We start from the raw sequence: 21,500 nt of genomic DNA on the forward strand, positions 1-21,500 counted from the left end.
CGTGATATCGTGATATCGTCCTCAGTCATGCACCTTTTATTTCCCGAGCTGCATATCCGGTACCACTTAAACCCTCTATTGGTAAAACGTACTTATGATATACGCACTTGATACAGTCTTATTTTCACTCTCTACCAAATCTCTTTGCCAAAAAATAGCTGATCTACAAGCTCACAACGTGACGTGTTGCGACACGTTATGAGCTTGTAGATCTGCTATTTTTTGACAGAATTCCACCCCAGGATAATTGATTATTTTGATTATCGCGATGATATCGTAAATTGCTATTTCTTTGGTCACAATAATCGTGAAATGAAATGTTCATATAGTCCCATCCCTTCTCTGTTGATAAAGGACAGTAAGACATGCACTATATGGCTTGTGTGTGTGCGTGTGCGTGTGTGTGTGTGTGTGTGTGTGTGTGGTCTCTCCTTCAGAGACTGGAGTCTCCTTCAGTGTCATGATGTATGAATGTATGTCTATGCCTCATATGAACATTCATTCAGCTTTGTAACTAAAACAAACATCTCTTAAGTTTTAGGGTTATCTTAGAAAAAGAGAGGTAACCCTTTCTTCAAACCACCGGATCTTCTGCTTTGTAAGGTTGTACAACATATTCTGTTAATTTAATTAGCAGAAGAGCTCTCACCTCGCACAGCTGTCCTACTTTGCAGTGAGTGTTGATATGGGCTTGAAGCAGGTCTAAAGAACTTTAATTTGTGACGGAAACGTCAGTGCCAGCTTTGCAGACAGCATCACTCTGCTTCTGTTTGGTTACCAAGACGAAGATACTGGCATTTTTCGTAAATTTCATCAGTGAAACGGCAGTAGTGCGTTCTTTCTGCTCTGTGCACCGTGTCTGAACTGCGTGAATCAAAACAACATCCCGGTTCCAACAACGGAACAAGGGCGGAGATGACGGAGGCGCGCCGGCGTTATATTATAAACACAATCTGATCTAGCTATAACAGCAATCATGACATAGGCTATTTATTAAAATCACTAATTAACTATGAAGTCTCTTTAATTATAATTAAAGTAAAAATAGTCAAATAAAAAAGATAAATTGTTCTCCCCACAACCTTATCAAACCAAAATGCCTAAACTACTTGACCTTATAAATATAGAATGTTTATAATATGTTATGAAACATCGCATGTAGGCCTATTATATTACCTATAACCTATACACAAGTGAGCTCGCGGCACCTCCGTGCGGTCCAGGCGAACACAACGGAGCTCTCCCTACCTCCGGTTCAGCCAATCACAAGCTTCCACTGCTGGAAGCGGGATGGTGTTTTGATACACGCGTCTGAACGAGACTAACTGAGGGAGGGATCACAGCGCAGACAGAGTAGTATGAATAATTCACATTCCGGGGTTTGGGGTGGAAATCCGTCTCCCATTGTGTTACCAAACGAACCATTGAACGTGAATTGTAAATGCCCATGCTTTAACTCAGGGGTGTCCAAACTTTTTTCAAAGGGGGCCACATTAGAAAAGGGCCGACTATATCTCCTGACAAAATGTACTTTCGGTCAGACTGTAACAAAGTCATAATACTGTACATGTAGGCTATGCATCGCAATTACAATATTTTATTTAATTATCATCACTAATTAATATCAATGGTCTTTTGTCAAGTGTTTGCTCTGAACAAAACACAAATAACTCACATTATCAAATGTAACCAGATGTGCAAGGAAAATAATACAACAAAATAGCCTTTCTTTGACCCCTTCAGAATGAGATAAATAAAAAAGATCAGGGCATCCTGACAAATCATACTATAAAATATTATTATTGACTGTTTGACAGTGCTGGCGTGCCGTTTATAGTATCATTTTAGGAATGAAGCTGGGGGCCGCATAAAAGTTGTCATCGGGCCGCATTTGGCCCCCGGGCCGCACTTTGGACACCACTGCTAACTGATATGCGCAAAATCCCGGACATTTGAAGGAATTTACAAACCCCCCCCCCCCCCCCCCCGGACAGACCAGACAGACCCCTAAAAGAGGACATGTCCGTGGAAAAGGGGACGTATGGTCACCCTAGCTATGTGTAATAAATGTTCAGAGGCATTGTCATAATGTCTTACTTTCTTTTATTCATATTTCTTTAGTTTGCAAAAATTAAGCTGTAAGCCCGTGTTTTAGACCTAGGCCTATTGTATTTTATTGCTACGCAATAAATCACTACATGCATAAATAAAATAAATAATAATGATTATAATAAACATACATATATAGGCTACATATGTGGTGGAGAGTCGCAGCCCCAGCCTGTAGCCTCAAAAGTCTAGTATCTGCCCTCGTTACATAGGGATATCCCTTATTGGACTTTCACGTGGTAGACCCGGGTGGAGAGGTTTGGATCACCTCCATTACACATACATAATATACATTAATCATAGGCCTATGTATGTATCTTCTTCACCTTATTTTCCATTCCCACAACAATATAAAGAAATGTCATATTTTAGACATGGTTTGATTTGTGATTAATCATGATTAAGTACTATTTTTTAAGCTGTGATTAATCTGATTAAAAATGTTCCATAAGAAATGTTGGCTTCCAGGCATAATAAGTAAGTGCTGGTCCCTGGACTTTGGAAACTTTTTTTCAGAACCTTAGCATCCCTATTCTGGGGGGAGACAAACATTCTGCAAATATAGTACATGTGTGTATTGCAAGGCTGAGAACTAAGCCTAAGGTCCATGTGCTTTCTCTTGCACGGGCCTAAAGATTGGAATAAGGTGCCCCTATTGGTCGGAGAGTGCTAGCCTGTCATGAAATGGCTCCAGGAAATGATATGCGATTTGGCAAAATATCCTGTTCATGTAATCTTTTACAAACAATGTTGAATGTTGTTTATTTCAACTTGTGTTAATGATTGATATATATATATATATTTATGTTTCTGTTTTTGATGATTGTCAAATAAAACGAATGTAAACACACCGCAAGTGTTTCTTATCATACTTTACACTTGACTTGTTTGTCATCAGGCACAATGTTTCAGAATATTCACAAATGGCAATCAAAATGATTCCGACCCCACTGCAAAATTAGGTTATAGCAGCTTGCGGCAAGCTTAAACTCCTATTGAGCACTGTTACAGAGATATAGCGGATTTCATTCTATGAGATCTATGAATTTGTATGTTGCTTTAAAACTTTAAAATATGTAGTTAATTTATTTAGCCACCAGATGGTAATCTGGACTTTTTGTGTGTGTCTTTTCCTTGAAGGGTGTATAATACTAGAGGGTCGCGGCCCTTCGGGCCGCTCACATCTAGTAAAAAAAAAAAAAAGGAAAAAAAAGGAAAAAACAAAAACAAAAAACAAAAAAAACGTTAAAAAAAAAAAAAAAAAAAAAATTGGGGGGGGGGGGGGGGGGGGGGGGGGGGGGGGGAACTATTGTGGCGGAACTATTGTGCCGCAGCGCACGTTTCCGGTCGGACATATTTGACCGGCGGACTATTTCATACAGAGGCAAAATATGAGGGTAATAACGAATACAACTGTATACAGAGGTTTGGAAACGACATCTTGCAAAGGTGACATGGGTGTTTGAATTTTTAAGCTATATTTAGTACATATGTAGTACATCTTGGCCAACTGGTTTGGTATTTAAGTTAGCGATACATGACCCGGAAGTAGATCACTTACTCTTTTGTAATATAAAGATATAAATGAAGGAAGGAAACACACATTCCTCTGTGTTCCCAGAGCAGCTCTCAAGCTGATGCTAAAAAAGTGTTAAAAACATTAACAACTACTATTTGGCTTCAACAGAGTCCAAGGTGAAGAGCTATCACCTCAAATTTTAGGTGATAAGCTATCACCTAAAAATGTGATGGCCATCATAGTCACGGACTCAGGTGAAGTCCTATCACCGCGCCTCTGTGCCTCTAAAACCAGGGGGCACACTGATTGGTCTAGATCGACCAATCAGTGAAGGGGGTGATAGCTTATCACCGCCTATGATTACTGTATGTACTTTGTGGAGCCCTCCACAATGAGTATAGTGAGCGAAGGACCATGTGGCACAGCCAAATATAATTGTCGTCCATGGTCCTTTATTCCATTACAGGTGATTGGAAGGTTGTGAACATGTGAACAAGCTGAATTTATTAGGGGGAAAAAAGTCATTTTGGGGGTGAACTTTAACTCCTTTAACTGCATTTGTCATTCAAATGTGACATTTACAAATCCTGACTCCTCGTTTTCTTCAAGTAAAAGCAGTTTGGTGGCTGATGATAATATTGACACGGTTGGAATCTTTCTCGCAGTGCTGCCAATGTAAAACGATCCTTGTCAATGGACTATGCCATGCGTTTGTTTGCGCGTGCATGCTCGCTTGTGTATATGTGTGTGTGTGTGTTGGGGCATTAACGAAAAAGTAGACAAGTTGACTCAGTCGACTTCATTACACAAGTCGACTCCCACCAGAGAAAGTTGAAAAATAATAATAATACTTTCTATTGTGAAAATAGCAGATCTACATGCTCACAGAGGCGTTGTGAGCATGTAGATTGGCTATTTTCACAATTTCTGCCTCTATATATTTGACAATTTGGACAATGTTTAATTTGTCATTTTAGAGGTATTAAAAAGTCCTTAAATTGGCACTTGAAATGTGTCTATACACTTAAACTTTATGTTTAACAACATTAAGTTAATCATCTGGGGACCCCCTAAAATAATTGGGGGGTTGTGTGTGATGTGATGACGTCATCAAACGATAAAGTCGACTTCAACTCAACTTTTTACTGAGTCGAGTCGACTTGCAAAAATCACAAGTCGTTAATGCCCTAGTGTGTGTGTGTGTGTGTGTGTGTGTGTGTGTGTACAAATAGTTGATTGTCCTTCTCTTTTGTCTCAGTTAACTCTGGAATTGTGAACCACACCCACTCCAGGATGGGGTCCATCATGAGCACAGGCATTGTCCAGGGTACGTCCAGGGGGTGACATTTAGAACAACACCTACATTGTAGCTAGAGTTCTCAAATTTTGCCCTGACCCAACATTTAGGGCCGTGTAGGGCCTAAAATGTACGCTAATTAGTCGGGCCGGGCCAGACCTCCGGCTCAATGAAAAAAGAAACTGAATTTTTTTAGTACTTTTACTCTGTGATAGCATTCTCAGATTTTTGTTCCCAAACTTGACCATACCCAACCCAACCCGACGTTTTTGGGCCGGGTAGGGCCTAGAATGTATGCTAAGTAGTCGTGCCGGGCCCCGGGCCAGCCCAGTTATGGGCCCTAATTGGGCCCTAAAGGCCCTAAATGGGCCTTCATTTTCAGGCCCATTGAGATCTCAAATTGTAGCATCACATCAAGTGGAACCAACTCAACGGTTTCCCCACAATTGTTGTGTGATACCATTGTGCAATGGCAAATAGAATAGGCTTTAAACCCCAGCATCTGTATTCTGCGGAAGACTTACCTCATGAATTGTGCAAATATTGAATAATATAATATACCTATTATTTTAAAGGAAACATGTTTAACTCAAATATTTAGTTTAACATAATCAGTTTAAGATGGGGGTCCTTGGCCAAATACATTACATTTTGGGTGGTCCTTGACAAGAACCACTGATGACAGAAACATGCATTTGTGTAAAAAAAAAAAAAAGAAAACTCTGCCCCAGATCTTAATGGGTTTTAAAGGAGTAGTTCACCCACAAAATGACCTTTTTTATTATTATTATTTTTGTATTTGTCGCATTCCTAAGACAAAACATTGATTATAGTAAATTTACCCCCCATTGACAACAAAACCCCAAACTATATTATTGAACTCAAGTCTCCATGGCGTGAGTAATCAACAGAAAACAAGTAATCTTTGGGGGTGACTGGTCAAGAGGTGAATGATGATTTTAACATTCTTTTTCTCTCCCTCTCCCCTTCCAGGAGCCTCGGCGGGCCAGTCAGCCAGCGGCAACCCCACCCACTACCCCGTCACCAACCAGTTCACCATGGGGGGTCCCGCCATCTCCATGGCCTCGCCCATGGCCATCCCCAACACTGTGCATTATGGATAAGTTAAGAAAAGATCAGGACGCCACGAAGAGCTTCTCCCACCCGCCCGCCCGCCCAAGAAGATCTCGCCGCGCTCAAGAGTGCCCAACGCCCTTCTCCCTCCTGGCATGACAAGACGACCCCCGCCCGCCCCCCCCTGCCCGCCCCCTCGCCACCCCCTGCCCCTCCCCTCTCTTAGGGATGGGACGATACACGATATTATCGTTTATCGGGATAAAAAACACTCACGATAATCGTATTGTGGAGATTTAATTCATCGTGAAATCGTCCTCCGTCATGCACTGGGATCAATTCACCTTTTATTTGCCGAGCTCCATATCCGGTAACACTTAAACCCTTTATAATTGGTAAAAGGTACTTAAAATATGCGTACTTGATACAGTCTTTTTTTCACTCTTATCAAATGTCTTTGCCACAAAATAGCTGATCTACAAGCTCACAACGATCGGCTATTTTTTGGGCAAATGTTCCGCCCCAGCATAATGGATTTTGATTATCGTGATAATATTGTAAATCGTGATTTATATGGTCACACTAATCGTGATATGGAATTTTCACATTATCATATTATCGTTTATCGCGATAAAAAAAAACACTCATGATGATCGTGTCGTGGATATTTAATTCATCGTGAAATCGTCCTCCGTCGTACACTGGGGGATCAATTCACCTTTTATTTGCCGAGCTGCATATCCGGTAGCACTTAAACCCTCTATAATTGGTAAAACGTACTTATAACACACATACTTGTCTTTCTTTCACTCTCTAACGAATCTCTTTGACCAAAAAATAGCAGATATACAAGCTTGTAGATCTGCATTTTTTTTTTCTTTTTTGGCAAATGTTCCGCCCCAGGATAATGGATGTGGGGGGATATTTCGATTATCGCGATAATATCGTAAAATCGCGATTTCTTTTGGTCACAATAATCGTGATATGAAACGTTCGTATCGTCCCATCCCTACTCCACTCACTCACACACGCGCGCACACACACAAGCCCCTCCTCTTCGAGCCGTGGCCCTGCCCCCCCCCCCTCTCCCCCCACACCAGCCAGCCAGCCAGCCAATCGTCCCCCCCCCCCAGTATACCAAAAGCAGTGCTGTTGACAAGGGCACTCTGCGTTGTGACTGGTCTTAAAAAAAAAAAGTTAAAAAAAGAACGATCTCGTGGTATATCCGTCCTCCCCGGCCAACATGGGCTCTTACCGCTAGTCGCTCCGAGAGTCGTTCAGTTCCTCTTTGCAACCCTCCCCCCCCCCCCCCCCCCCCCCATTCACTCATGGACTTATCCCCCCCCTGCCCCCACCACCGCCCCTTTTAAACCCCATTCATACTTTGTCGTGCAAAAGCAAAGGCGACCTACAAATATGTAGTTACAAAAATCAGTGTATATATAGTACCATGGGGTTTAACAGGGGTCTTCAACGAGGGGTCCGGGACCCCTAGGAGGTCCTCACAGTTACTACAGGGGGTCCTCCAAATCTTTGTGTGATATAGAAACTTTTCCCCCCTCTTAAGCATTTGAACCCCAGCGACATATTCTGAGAACTTTAGCCACAAATAGCAGATCTACAAGCTCACAACGCCTTGCGCTGCGAGGCGTTGTGAGCTTGTAGATCGGCTATTTTCGGCGAAGAGCTTTGGTGTAGAGGGGAAAAAGAGCAGACTAAGTACAGAGTGAAAGGTCAAGTTTATTAAGTATTGACGGTTCTAGTGGTTAAATATCTGCAAACGCAATTTGACATGAATCCAAAATACGCTGATGATTGTGCTGTCAAGCGATTAAACCATATGGAATCTATGAAGATGTCGTGGGGGTCCCTGCTTCATCTTTCTCTCAACTAAGAAGTCCTTGGCCTGAAAACGTTGAAGACCCCTGGGGTATACTATATATATATATATATATATATATATATATATATATATATACCGGTAGTACAAAAATGGCCACCCTGTGAGCTCACAATGCGTCTGAAGTCTTCGCCTTTTTGCTACGACAGAGCATGAATTAAGAGTTCACAGACACACACACACACCACACACGTGCGCAAAACAGGACAATGAGCACAAGGAAGCAGGACTCCCCCCACCCCCCGTTTATAGGAATGCAGTTTCGTCTGGACTGGATTTTGGCCGTGGGACACAACAGACGCGTGGAACTCCAAAAGTCAAATCGCAGGACTTGTACCGCAGACATCATCTCTCTCTCTCTCCCTTCCCCCGTTTACGATCCGTCCTTCCTTTTCTTCTCTCCCGTCGGCTCCTCCTGTTCCTCCTGGGGTTTTAAGACGTTGTTTCCTAAAAAACGTCTCTCCATGTCCTGGGAATGTTCTTTTTTTCTGCTCGGCAGCACTGTGTTCGTCCACCGTCCTACTCGTCCAGTGGACGTCCCCAGACACAACAACGCTGGACTCTGCTCTCGTTTTGCGTCACGTCAGATCCACGAACATTGAGAAGAACACGATGTATTCCCACAGGGGAACCTTTGGTGTTTCTGTTAAAAAAAAAAAAAAACTGGGCCCTGTTTTTTAGAGCGTTTGGAACATGAACGAAGCGGTGGGTGAAAAAATGTATGTTGGAATTCATTGGTTCCCTCGGGAAGCTCTGGATCCCGAGTAGCTCTGGTCCATAGCGTTAGTGGAGTTCTCCATGTTCCTCTACCTCCCAAATCCTTGGCAAATCCAGGAAGACCCGCTGTCTGGTCTGAAAATAACAAAAACAGTTTTGCCCCTCACCAAACCAGAGGTATCAGAGGACAGTTGAAAGCTTACTCTACTTAGTGGACGCGGTCTGAGCCCCCCACCACACGGTTAAAATACATTTCTAGGGCAAAATTAAAAATATTCCACCGGATGGAGACACATTTCCTGGTTGAAGACTGGCTTTATGAAACAACGCATCCAACGTCGCAGAGTTGAATAACACCAAATGAGACTAATGCTCTGTGTAATTCGGTCCTCTGACCTGCGTGGCAGTAGTTAGTTGGCACTGTGATGACGACGACAAATGGTGAAAAACTAGAATAAATGGAGTCTCCATCCGGTGGAATATTTTTCATTCTGCCCCTATTAATGTATTTTAATCGTGTGGTGGGGGGCTCAGACCGCGTCCACTAAGTAGAGTAAGCTTTCAACTGTCCACTGATACCTTTGGTTTGGTGAGGGGCAAAACAGTTTTTGTTATTTCCGGACCAGATGACGGGCTTTCCGGATTTGCCAAGGATTTGGGAGGTAGAGGAACATAGCGTTAGGGAGAACTCCACTAACACTATGGACCAGAGCTAGATCTGGAGGAGCAAGCTGCCCCCCCCCCCCTAAAAGAACCTGGGTCAGAACCACTGCCATAGGGTACTTCTGGCAAATCTTCCGGGTGCTTCAAACTCCACTGAGCAACTTTCATCGAAATTAATAGCGTTTTCTTTATTTCTATTTTGCCCCAGAAACGACAAATAGACTGTTTGCCCAAACAAAGGGCGCGACAAAAAAGTCAAACCACTTTTTTTTATTTTTTTTTATTATTATTACCCTCCTGACTGACTGATTCCAATAATAAATGTTTAACCCACTCTTCGTTTGCGGGGCTAAATGCTCTAAACACAGAGACCGGGTTTTATATAAAACCAAGTTCCCCAGTTATTTATGTCAGAGCCTCACTGCCCTATACACCATGAAATCTAGCGGTAGAACTGAAAAGACGGACAGTAGAACACTAGACGTTATCGCGTGTCGAACCACGGTAACCGCATCCTACTCGGCTACAAGTTACGGACTGCCTTGTTAGCGCATTGTACCCCAACACACGCCAAGCTGCTGTCTGTGGACATTCTGGACAAAACGGACCGGTCCCTTTTTAAACGATGTCCCTGGAAGTGTGGATGTGCCTGTTGTGTTGGGTTTTTTTATCGTCGGGGAGTGGAGCTTAGTTGGTTTACATGTAGGAATAGAACTCCTACAAGTATAGAAGGAAACCCCACCGAAGATGGGAAGCGGATGTTGCCCGGTGCGCTCAGTGGTTCCCAAAACCTTTTTGATTTCAAGGACTCCCAGGGTCAATTTCATAACACTCTCAGAGTTACAGACCTGCAAGCGTCAATTTGGCTCCATTTGTACACACTCGGAGTTACAGACCTGCAAGGGTCCATTTGTATCCTCTGAGTTACAGACCTGTAAGGGTTAGGGCATTCACCAATAGTGATTTTTAGTATTCGAATTATTCGACCTCAAAGTATTTGAATAGTCGAATATTCGACAGGACTGGCCAAACTGTCAAATATTAAGTAAGCAAGAGGCGAACATTGTGAAAATAGCATGCTCACAACGCCTCGCGTTGTGAAATTGTGAAAATAGCATGCTCACAATTGTGAAAATAGCATGCTTGTGAGCATGTAGATCTGCTATTTTCACAATATTTATCTGCGTAACCGAGTCACATTAAATGTAATACCTACAATTCCAAGCGCTTGTCAGTTCAATTATTAAACTTATTTTGGGCGTCACAGCCTAAAAAGGTTTGAGAACCCCAGGTATTAACAAATTCATCCACCAGGCCAGGGGCATTGACAACTCATTCTTATGACTTCTTATCTAGCCAAGCTTTATAAACTATAGATTTTTTAAAGAGAAAACAATAAAAAATAAAAAAAGGGAATATTCGACTTCGGTGAAAAAACGTCGAATAGTGACTTTGATATTTGAATATTCGGTGAATGCCCTAGTAAGGGTCCATGTGTATCCTCTCAGTTACAGACCTGTAAGGGTCCATTTGGTTCCATTCGTAACACACTCAGAGTTACAGACGTAAGGGTCCATTTGTTAACCCCTCAGTGAACGCTGAGGTGGACCCAATTGACCCTAATGGGGGTCCATTGGGTTCCATTTGTACACTGTCAAAGTTATGGGGAGACCTTCAAATTTCAAAGTTTGAGAAACACTGGCCTATAGAGTCAGCAGCCATTCCAGCTCCCCAAACCAGGACGGGTGTCATCATCAGCCCGACGCGGGTCGGCAGCCGCCACAAGCGGACATGGAGGATTGATCCCCCGCCCCACTGCCTCCTCTGTGGCAGACGATGGACATCCGTTAAGGACCAATAACTCTGACTCGGTTCAGTCACAGTGGCGTTTGGGATGGCAAGCTGCATCCTATAAGTTTACATCCCGCTTTTCACAACCCATCCTTTCTGAAGACTGTGACCCAAAGCAGAGAGGACCCAAACCCCCAACACACCCACGCACCCATACACCAAACATATCGCAATCCCAACATCGCCCTCATCAAAGACGAGGAGAGGAAAAAAAACTGACTTGAACGGACATGTAAAACCATCGCTTCCATTCTCACAAAAAGAAGAAAATGTCAGACTGAGTTACATAGTTCTGGATTTAGATTTTTTTTTTTAAGGTCTAAGAGAGCTGGGGGGAAAAGAAGAAAAGAAGAAAAAAAACTTTGTAGGGCTAACCTTTTGTCATTATCGTTATTATTTTTTTTGTTTTGTTTTTTGTTTTTCTTTAACAAGAGACAAATGATTAAAAAAGGAAAGAATTGAGGAAATTAAATGTGGTGGAAATGTACCAAAACTCATCCAGATTGACTTGTACCTTTACTTTGTTGGGCTAGGTTGTTTAAAATAGACTTCGTCCACACCATTGATGTCAGGTCATAGACTGTAGCTATCATTGTAATTTGTTTTATTTTCTGTCTTGCCATGGAATCATTGCTATGTGTTGTCAATTATTTTTTTATTATGGAAAAGTGTACGAGGAAGACCATGATATGTGCTGTGTCGGTTGTTTTTCTATATACCAGATACTAGATGACACATTTAGTCCATGGGCCATACAAGATGTCGGTCTCCGAAAGGTGGCAAAGGTTACCATGCATTTTTGAAAAGCTCTATATCTGTAGATTATATTCTGGTATGATAACCCTTTCTGAGAAATTGATGTTATCAGCAACTAGAGTTGGTGTCCCATTAACTTAACTATACAGGGGAAAAAAGGAAAACATTAATCTGCTTTAAGTAGCATATAAGGGGTCAAACTAGGGGTTTTTCATGATTCTGAATACATGGCGAGCATTTGTTTTGCACGAAACACATTCCTTGGGCTAAAACGGCCCCCACAAAAAGTTTGAAAAGTGGTGACTCATCACTTTTCATCACTAAACCATAGTCTTGTGGGGCCGTTTTTAGCCCAAGGAATGTTTTTTTTTGTGCAATGGATTCAGAATCATGAAAACCCCCTAGTTTGACCCCTCATATGCTACTCCTTTATAGTAAAGTTAATGGGACACCAACTCTAGCAGCTGATGACACCAATTTAGCTGTGTCTCAGAAAGGGTTATCATACCAAAACATAATCTACAGATATAGAGCTTTTCAGAAATGCATGGTAACCTTTGCCACCTTTCGGGTACCGACATCTCGTATGGCCCATGGACTACTTTCTCACTGAGGACTTTCTGTGCTGGGGGAATAATGCAACATGGGTACTGACTTCATCTTCGATTTGTTGGTGGAGATTATATATATTTTCAAAACGATGTGTCAGTCAGTTGGCAACGCACGTCCAAAACCGTTACTTTTCAGGAAAGAAAAAAAAAAGGAAAAAAGAAACTGTTCCAGTGGATAGCAAATATACAAGCTCACGGTGCTGCGCTGCGAGCTTGTAGATCTGCTATTTTTGCAAAAATCGTGTGAATCTTTTTAAAAGCAAATATTTGCTTCTGGGGGGTCCCTGGAACAACATATTTTGAGGTGGGGGTCCGCGGCCAAATACATGTAATTTAGGGGGTCCTTTTGAAAGTTTGAGAACCACTGATTTAGAAAGATTTAGTAGACATTTATACAATCGGCAAAAAAATAGTCAAAGACTTTGTATGTCTGCTATTGTTTTTGTTAAAGCATAAAATAATGGTTAATGTAGTAATGCGTTACCGGTCTTAATGGGTTTATTAGTTACTTACAAGCACTCATTAATACTTTTCATTAGTTCAATATTTATAAAACACACAGACACAATCACTTTGTAAACTGTTCACAGTTATTGAGATATACAGTAATAGCGATCTTCGTGCAGCACTCTTAGACGATGAAGCAGGGCATTTATTTACCAAAAGATACTAAAAGCTGAATTGTGAAAATGCAAGCTTTCTGTCCTACAGCTGAAATTAGGCTCCATTCAAGGCATCTATATTGGACAGAACCCAGTGAGAAATAGACGCATTTCTGGTCCACGTTAAACTGATAAGAACTAGATGCGCGCGCAGGTCGGTACCAAAATTAGCCAATGAAACCAGCGCTCCCCAAAACAACAGGTTTGGGGATTGGTGGGAATTAATTTCATGATACAGTCACCTGTGCATTTAGTCTCAATGTTTGTGAACAAGAAACCGGTCTATACAGGCATTGACACTAAGGCTGGACTCACAGCTGCGTGAAACAACATCTCCGTATCGGCTGAGAATGGCCACTGGGAGCGCCGTACTAATGCATTGTCAATGGAAGGTTGTTTGGTTTTTTTGTCGTTGCCGTGTCTAGCTCAACCGCAGCCTGTACGCTCTTGAAGAGAAATGGCAACGACAAAACACCAAACAACCTTCCATTGAGAATGCATTAGTACGGCGCCCCCAGTGGCCATTCTCAGACGATAAGGAGAAGATGTTTCACGCATATGTCTGTGGTGCGCCTAAGGCTTGCAGGTAGATAAAACTTTTGGGCAGGTGGAGTTTACTTAAGCTGGACTCACACATATGCGTGAAACATCTTCTCCGTATCGTCTGAGAATGGCCACTGGGGGCGCCGTACTAATGCATTGTCAATGGAAGGTTGTTTGGTGTTTTGTCGTTGCCGTGTCTCTTGCTCAACCGCAGCCTGTCTTTTGGCCAAGAGACACGGCAACGACAAAACACCAAACAACCTTCCATTGACAATGCATTAGTACGGCGTTCCCAGTGGCCATTCTCAGACGATACGGAGAAGATGTTTCACGCAAATGTCCATTTAAACACCTGAACGTGGCAAGAACGCTCTATCTTCTGGTCTGTGGAATGTAAAATAAGAGCCCTGTTTACTTATAATGTGCTGTTTTCACTCTTGCTACAGTTAAAAATATAAAAAAGGTGTGAACCCATGTCATATTCAATCACAATCATATAGCTATGTAGGTATTTGGTACCGCTAGGTGTGAAATTATTTATTGCACAGCCCCAGAAAGTAAAACAAAATAAGTGTTAGATTGAACGGTAATTACATTTTGACCTATCATTTTGAGATTGAGGATTTGATGTACTTTTTGGGCAAGTGGGCATTACCTTCGGGCAAGTAGAACATGACCTGTACTTGCCCGATGGGCAAGTGCCTCTGAGACCTTAATGTCAACCCCTGCAATAGTCGGCTATTAGACATCTGTCTGTTTTTAGAGGTTGATTAGACATTATTTCAACGGCTATATATAGATAGTCTATAAATAGACGTCTAATAAACGTCTATAGTCTAAGCTTAGAAGTCTAAAAAAAAAACATTCATTTGTAGACCAATTTTAGACTAGCCCGAAAAATGCTCAGTGGGAAATTGGGTGTCTGGTCCATTCTCAGTGGTATGGAGACATGACTGGTGTCTTGCACGTGCGCATGTAAGAAACCAGTCATGTTGCCATACCTTAGCAACAGGCATGATACATTTATTTTAAGAAGTACATTTAATTTTCCCCGTTTCTACGGTTTCTTGGGCTGGATATGGCAGCCTGGAACGGTTGTTCAAGTGCAGCTAAACTTGGCATGTTAGTAAACATGCCACAATTAACAATAATGCATTGCACCTGTGCAGCTGACCTGCGGAACCTGGGAATATACCATTTTGTCAAGATGGGGAGAATACAAGCGTGGAGAATATAATTATAATACCTTGTTAAAGTGACCGTTTTGTTAAATTTTGCATTTGTAGTTATTTTACTGTAATTTAACAACATAACCAGCATACATAGTCAAAGAGATATTCATGGATTTATATTTAAAATTAACTTTTATTTTCTCCTCTGGCAGCTGCATACCCCTGCCATACCCCATTGACGCCCCTGGATCCAATGTAGCCTAGTTATTATTTAGACACAAGCTCTTAAGCAAGGGATAATGCATTTTCATTATCGAGAAATACATGTCAGCACCACTGCTCTAAACATGTAGTGGTAAATGTAGTCTACATGTAGAATAAAGGTCTTTGCACACTGCTGTGTTTTTCGGGCCGAATATCGGAGTGAATTTCGGAGCGCGTGAATAAAAAAAGATCTACCTCACGTTATGTCAATCACGTTTGCACACTGCCGCCCGTTTCCTATTTATTTTCGGACCAGGGTTGATTTTTTTCCGATTTTCGCAACTGTCGCCACTGGGTCCTTTGTTCTCTCTCTTCTCTCTCCTTGGCCTGAAAAAATGCTTTCAAGGATTTTGGATTTCCAAAACGCAACGAAAACACTCATTGCAGTGTGCAACCACCTTAAATCAGTGGTTCTCAACCTTTTCAGGCCACGACCCCCAAAATAATCATATTTTAACTGGGGACCCCCCACCCTGACGAGCACTAAGAGTTGAGGCATTACATTTAGTATGACACGGTTCTATTTTGACAATTGCAGATCTGCAGAGAGCTACACTTAAAGAGCAGGGAGACCCCCGTTACTGAACAAACACTCCATAGCAAATACCATCACAAAATAGAAATATCACCTGCACCCCATTTAAGCCTGAACTATACTTGGTCATATGGTGTCACACAGCAAAAGTAGCCGATCTGCAATCTCACAATGCGGCGCATCGGGATACATTTTGAGCTAGATTTTTCTTTTGCCGAATGTTCATATATAACCACAGGCCCAAAATAGGAAGGACAGGGTCAATGTAGTTCAAAGTGTTTCAGCCCGTGTCGGGACCCCCAGGGGGGTCCTCAAATTATTTTGGGGGGTCAGATGATTAACTTAATGTGCAACATTGTTTTCCTCACTCAACAGTAAACAAACCAACACAGTTTAACCAGTAAGACTCTCCTATTCGGGAGATAAGCGACTGTCAGGTCGCAGCGTGATTTTAGCAAAATGTGTAGGAGCAGTGTGAAATAACGTGTGTGTGTGTGTGTGTGTGTGTGTGTGTGTGTGTGTGTGTGTGTGTGTGTGTGTGTGTGTGTGTGTGTGTGTGTGTGTGTGTGTGTGTGTGTGTGTGTGTGTGTGTTGTGCGCGCGCGCGTGAGAGAGAGAACTAAGAGAGAAATAACAATTTTCATTGCCAGATATGGTTTACTTATAAATTGTATTTCGGCGGCCCTTGATGGTGTCATAATGGTTGATTTTACACTTGGTTGCATACTGAAAATAGCCGATCTACAAGCTCACTGTGAGCTTGTAGATCTGCTATTTTCAGAGTGCAACATCCGAGTCTTAACTTTTTATTTGCTGACGATATTGTCAATATATTTAGACTTAGCTTTAGTCGTTACACCTTTTATTTAGGAATCAGTGAAAGAAAACTAGCAGACGAAAATATTATGACGAAATGAACACTGTTTGGAAGCCACAGAGAATATTAAAGAGGCAGGGGCTGACATTTCTAAAAGGGCCTTTTGGTGGAAATACCGAAAATATTTTCGGTACTTAATACCATACTGAACTAAGCATAATCAAGTCAATACTGGAGATGTAACGTACGGCATGGATTTCTACACAGAGAGGCAAATTCTTTCAACATAAGATGCTGCATTCAAGTTCAGGAGAGTTTGGTCGAGGCAATTCTCTTGAATGCTGCCTTCAGGTATGGCATGGAAAGAGGACATTTCTTTCACCATAATGAAAATTGCATTCATGGGGAGGGCACTTTTTACAGACGGATTAAAGGACAGGGGCTCAAGCCCCCTTTGAGGTCTACGTGTTCACGTGCCTGGTAAACATGGGAGTACAGAATGCTTTAAAAAGTGCACAGCATGTCGGAATGGGGGGGATGCACCCCCACCATTTACACAGTTGAATAACTTGTAATAAGCCCCTTTTCGACTGTAGCTTTAGCACCACACTACACCATACCACACCACACTGCACCACATAAAAATATCTACATGTTCCATTACACAAAAGTACCCCCATCGGTAAGAAACAACTTGACCCTTTTAACTGTGATTAGGCCTATAATACAATAAAAAATCAAACCTCGGTTCGAAGTGGAGCGGTGAATCTGAGCAGCTATACCCTGTCTGTGTGTGTGTGTGTGTGTGTGTGTGTGTGTGTGTGTGTGTGTGTGTGTGTGTGTGTGTGTGTGTGTGTGTGCCTGCACAACAGCGCCCCTCCTTTAACTTGTGTGGCCACTCAAGGTATTGCCAGGCTACAGACATAGCCAGCCAGCCACATAGCCACCCACGGACATACCTGTATATTGGGAGCGCTTTCACCGCTCCAAAAAATGTATTACAACTATCCTAAATTATAATACACTATAATGGATTATATATTTTTTTTTCTTCTCCTCAAACAATGAATAATAATTGCCAACCAGGTTTAATGTGTTTCACCTTTTTCACACCTCTTTTACCAAACTGCCTACCAGAGGCATTAAGAGCATTAACAATGTTATTGTACATGACACACAGTTTGATGCCATGGTGAGGCATTAAGAGCATTAACAATGATATTGTACATGACACACAGTTTGATGCCATGGTGAGGGTTGTTGCAATTAAAATGAGTACAATGCAGAGCATCATTTGGCAGGTGAATATTATCAAACAAATGATCAGATATAAATGAGTAACAGTAACAGGCAATATCCTCAGTGTTAAGTTTAGCCCAGTCTTCCCAGGAATATTACCAATGTCAATATTGATTAAGGTGGGTAGGTAGTAGGTACCTTACCAGCCTTAAGATTCATTACTAATGACATATGATCCGAGGTGGCCAGACCATGGCACACCTCTATGCTATCTATAGAGCATCGCAGCGGAAGTGGTTTAGGCCTACTGGTGCCACTTAAAAATCGTCATACATTTTCCCTATAGACTTTTACAAAAATATTCATAAGAATTATGAGAACCAAGAACCAAGCCATTCAGGATGGCAGGGAATCATGACCACCATATGACCTTTGATCCTATGTGAAAACATATTTTGATATTACATTATTTGATATAATACATTTAATAACTAACCTTTACTCCCAGAACATGGAAATGAACAAGAGTCATTTCTCTCCACTAGAGGTCGCCCTCTGACAGCTTAAGTCATCCATGACCATTGCAGTGAATGGTTGTTCACCCTGGAAAACTCCACAAACACAGACTACTGCCATTTCACCTTTGCAACACAGCATATTAATATTACCAAATTCATTTTAAACACTGTGATGCCTGCTTAGATGTTTCTCCGACAGTGTGCAAGATCTCCATATATGGCCATATCAGTTGGATCACTGTTACAACGTAAGCGTGATCTCTAGAGCAGGGGTTTTCAAAGTGGGTGACGGGGCACCCTGGGGTGCCACGGTGGCAGTCCAGGGGTGCCGCGAGATAATTTGATAATATTTGGAATTTATTTGGACACTTGAAAAAATATTTAGTATCATTTTAAACTTGAAGTACAGTTATTTAAGTTATTTTCAGTCAGTTCTAACCAAAATGGCTTTTATCGCAACGTTTTCCTCGTAACATAATCACTAAAATATCGTCACTGTCGGGCAGAAACCTCGTATCTCCAAGTTTCAAATGTGTATGTGTTTTGGTAAAGCAAAGCCCTGCTTCATCATAGAAGACTGTCGCACAAAACTAGTGAAAATAGCCGATCTACAAGCACACAACGCCTCGCATCTTGTAGATCTGCTGTTTTCACTTGTTTAGTACATTTTATAGATGACAAATACAAAACGAACAGTTTATGACATACAAGGTTTCCACCCGACAACGACGATATGCTATAAATAATAAGGTGCTGTAAGTGAAAATTACAATGTAGGGGTGCCTCGGATTAAAAAAAAAATGATGGGGTGCCCTGAGACAAAAAAGTTTGGGAACCCCAGCTCTAGATGTGAGTGGCCTGAAGGGCCACAAACTTCTAGATATTATTAGTGGGGTTGCTATGGCAACACACTATTGTATTCTGTCCGAAAATGTTTTGCCAGCAAAGTAAACCTGTGTTTTGTAAACTTTAGGAGTGATTGTCCTGACTGTCAGGTCGCACTATGAAAACCTGCAACTCATGTCCGGGTCGTAAATAAGGCTGAATATCATGGGCAATGTAATGTCCAACCAGACACGAATGGTCATGCTTTGCTTGACATGCTTCACATGGCTCATTTGTAGGGGTGTAACGATACATTTTAATAGCGATTCGATACATATCACGATACGTGGTTGACGATAGGATACATGGAGGATATTGGTTCATTCATGGTGATACGATATGATTTGATTCAATTATTTAAAATCGATATAGTAACTATTAGCAAACAAATTAAATCTGTTTGAAAGGTGTGGATAGTGCAGGTTTTTAAGGGGAACATGTATTATTATGGATATAAATAAGTAAACACAGTGATTATCTGCCAAATAACCTGGACATTGTATATGACAAACCTGCACCTTGACACAAACCAAGAGATTGCACACATTTATCGATAGACCAGTGTAGCTATATGGAAAGGAAAAGTAATGAAACTCCTCCTTTAAATGTTTTCTTCTTAAAAATGCTAAATACAATGCACAAGTAGGTAGTATCGATACAATCGATTCTTTGCACTGCCGATTCGATACGATACAAAATAAAACAATACGATACAATTTTAGCTGTTTTCATTTCGACATACTTCGATTTTTCAAGTTAAAAACGAAATTTCGATACAGTTACTATATCGTTACACCCCTACTCATTTGACATCACAATACATATCACAAACAATAGCCTAATATACATGGTTGCTATAGGCAAAACACGATTGCTTGCGGACCGAGAATCTTTTGCCAGCAAAGTGAACCTGCTTTTTGTTAACCTTTGGACTGACGTTATCCAGGTTGTAAGGGTAAGGCTGGATATCTTGGACAACATAACGTCTAATCAGACATGATTGGTCATGCTTCACTTGACATAACAATATATAATACCAGTAAGACAAGGTCGCGCAGGACGGAATTCATTTGCAAGTGTGATTCGAGTTTGTGCGTTTGGTTGTTTAAGTTGGACAAAATATGCACAAAATATTTTCCCAAATATGGATATGACTGACGTCAGACATCATAGATGTCTTATGTTATAGACCAGTGGTTCTCAACCTGTGGGTCGGGCCTCGCAACGCATGTAGATCTGCTATTTTCACCATAGAACCATGTTCTACAAAATGTAATGCCTCAACTCTTAGTGCTCATCAGGGTGGGGGGTCTCCAGTTAAAATATGATTAATTTGGGGGTCACGACCACTATAATATACGGTCACTATAATATAGACCACATGAGACTCACAAAATATGTCCATATATGGGCATTCCAAGCTATGGGCTTAATATTGATGACATCAGGGATCGCCATATGGGCAGGTCAGCTATAGACATTGAGGCATTTGTAAATTAATTCTGTCTTAGAGCATCCATATATAGGCATTGCCAAATATGACGTGTGTCACAACAGGTCTGCTATAGACATTGAGGCGTCACAGCTCATCCGCACTGCCCGCGGCGCGGAGTGACGTGAACAATGAAATCTCATTAAAATACATTTGTTTCAATGAGACCGTCCTGACCTACCGCGAGCAATAACGCGTTGTGCCGCGATGTCGTCCACCCCTCCTTTTTCCGTTCGCAGTGTCTATTTGAGGCAATGTCCATAGAGGTAAATGTCCCGCCCACAAACACGTTTATTATATTTATTTATTTGATTGGTTTAGGCTACTCCGCAAGTCGCAACGCAATGGCTGACGCTCCATATGCGGATAGTATTTTGTGGGACGTCGCGTCGTGGGCAGTGTGAATGAGCTGTCAAGCTGCCTTGGTCATTGAGTCAACAATGTGATGTCACAACAGGTCAGCTATAGACATTGAGGCGTTACTTATCTATACTCACTGACGGTAAAGGTTCTGCCGGGTTTGATAGTAAATTCTCCCTACGGACGCAATAAATAGTAGCCTAAGACAGAATTCACCTCCCAGTGGATTCCTCGCGACTAAAAATACGGGGATAACCGTCATCACAGCACTGACATCATCGATGAATGACATAATAGACTGGCCTCCAAGTACTCTGATATAAAAGGTCACTGGATGGATACCATCCGCTAATGATGACCATCGCTCCACCATGGCAGTTAGTCATAGTTATTATTATGTGCTCTATGCCCAAATATGGAGATAACTGTCATCACAGCACTGACATCATCAATGAATGACATAATAGACTGGCGTCCAAGTGCTCTGATAAAAGGTCACTGCATGGGTACCGTCCGC

The 21,500-nt window shown here is 41.7% G+C and overlaps 1 protein-coding gene across 3 annotated transcripts in view; it reads left to right on the top strand.

Moving 5' to 3' along the window:
* The window catches only part of carm1 (coactivator-associated arginine methyltransferase 1), a 49,427-nt gene extending 42,147 nt beyond the window's left edge, over positions 1-7,280 (top strand). For 2 of the 3 annotated variants that reach the window (XM_080723618.1, XM_080723619.1), the window contains exons 15-16: positions 4,887-4,955; positions 5,919-7,280. In XM_080723618.1, the coding sequence (XP_080579744.1) occupies positions 4,887-4,955; positions 5,919-6,049 (200 nt within the window). In that variant the 3' untranslated portion in view covers positions 6,050-7,280. The remainder of the gene's footprint in view (positions 1-4,886; positions 4,956-5,918) is intronic. The other variant, XM_080723620.1, reaches the window with a different exon arrangement.
* Positions 7,281-21,500: the final 14,220 nt, after the last annotated feature.

Source organism: Nannobrachium achirus (assembly GCF_963921795.1).
Source record: "Nannobrachium achirus genome assembly, chromosome: 4".
Taxonomy (NCBI): Eukaryota; Metazoa; Chordata; class Actinopteri; order Myctophiformes; family Myctophidae; genus Nannobrachium; species Nannobrachium achirus.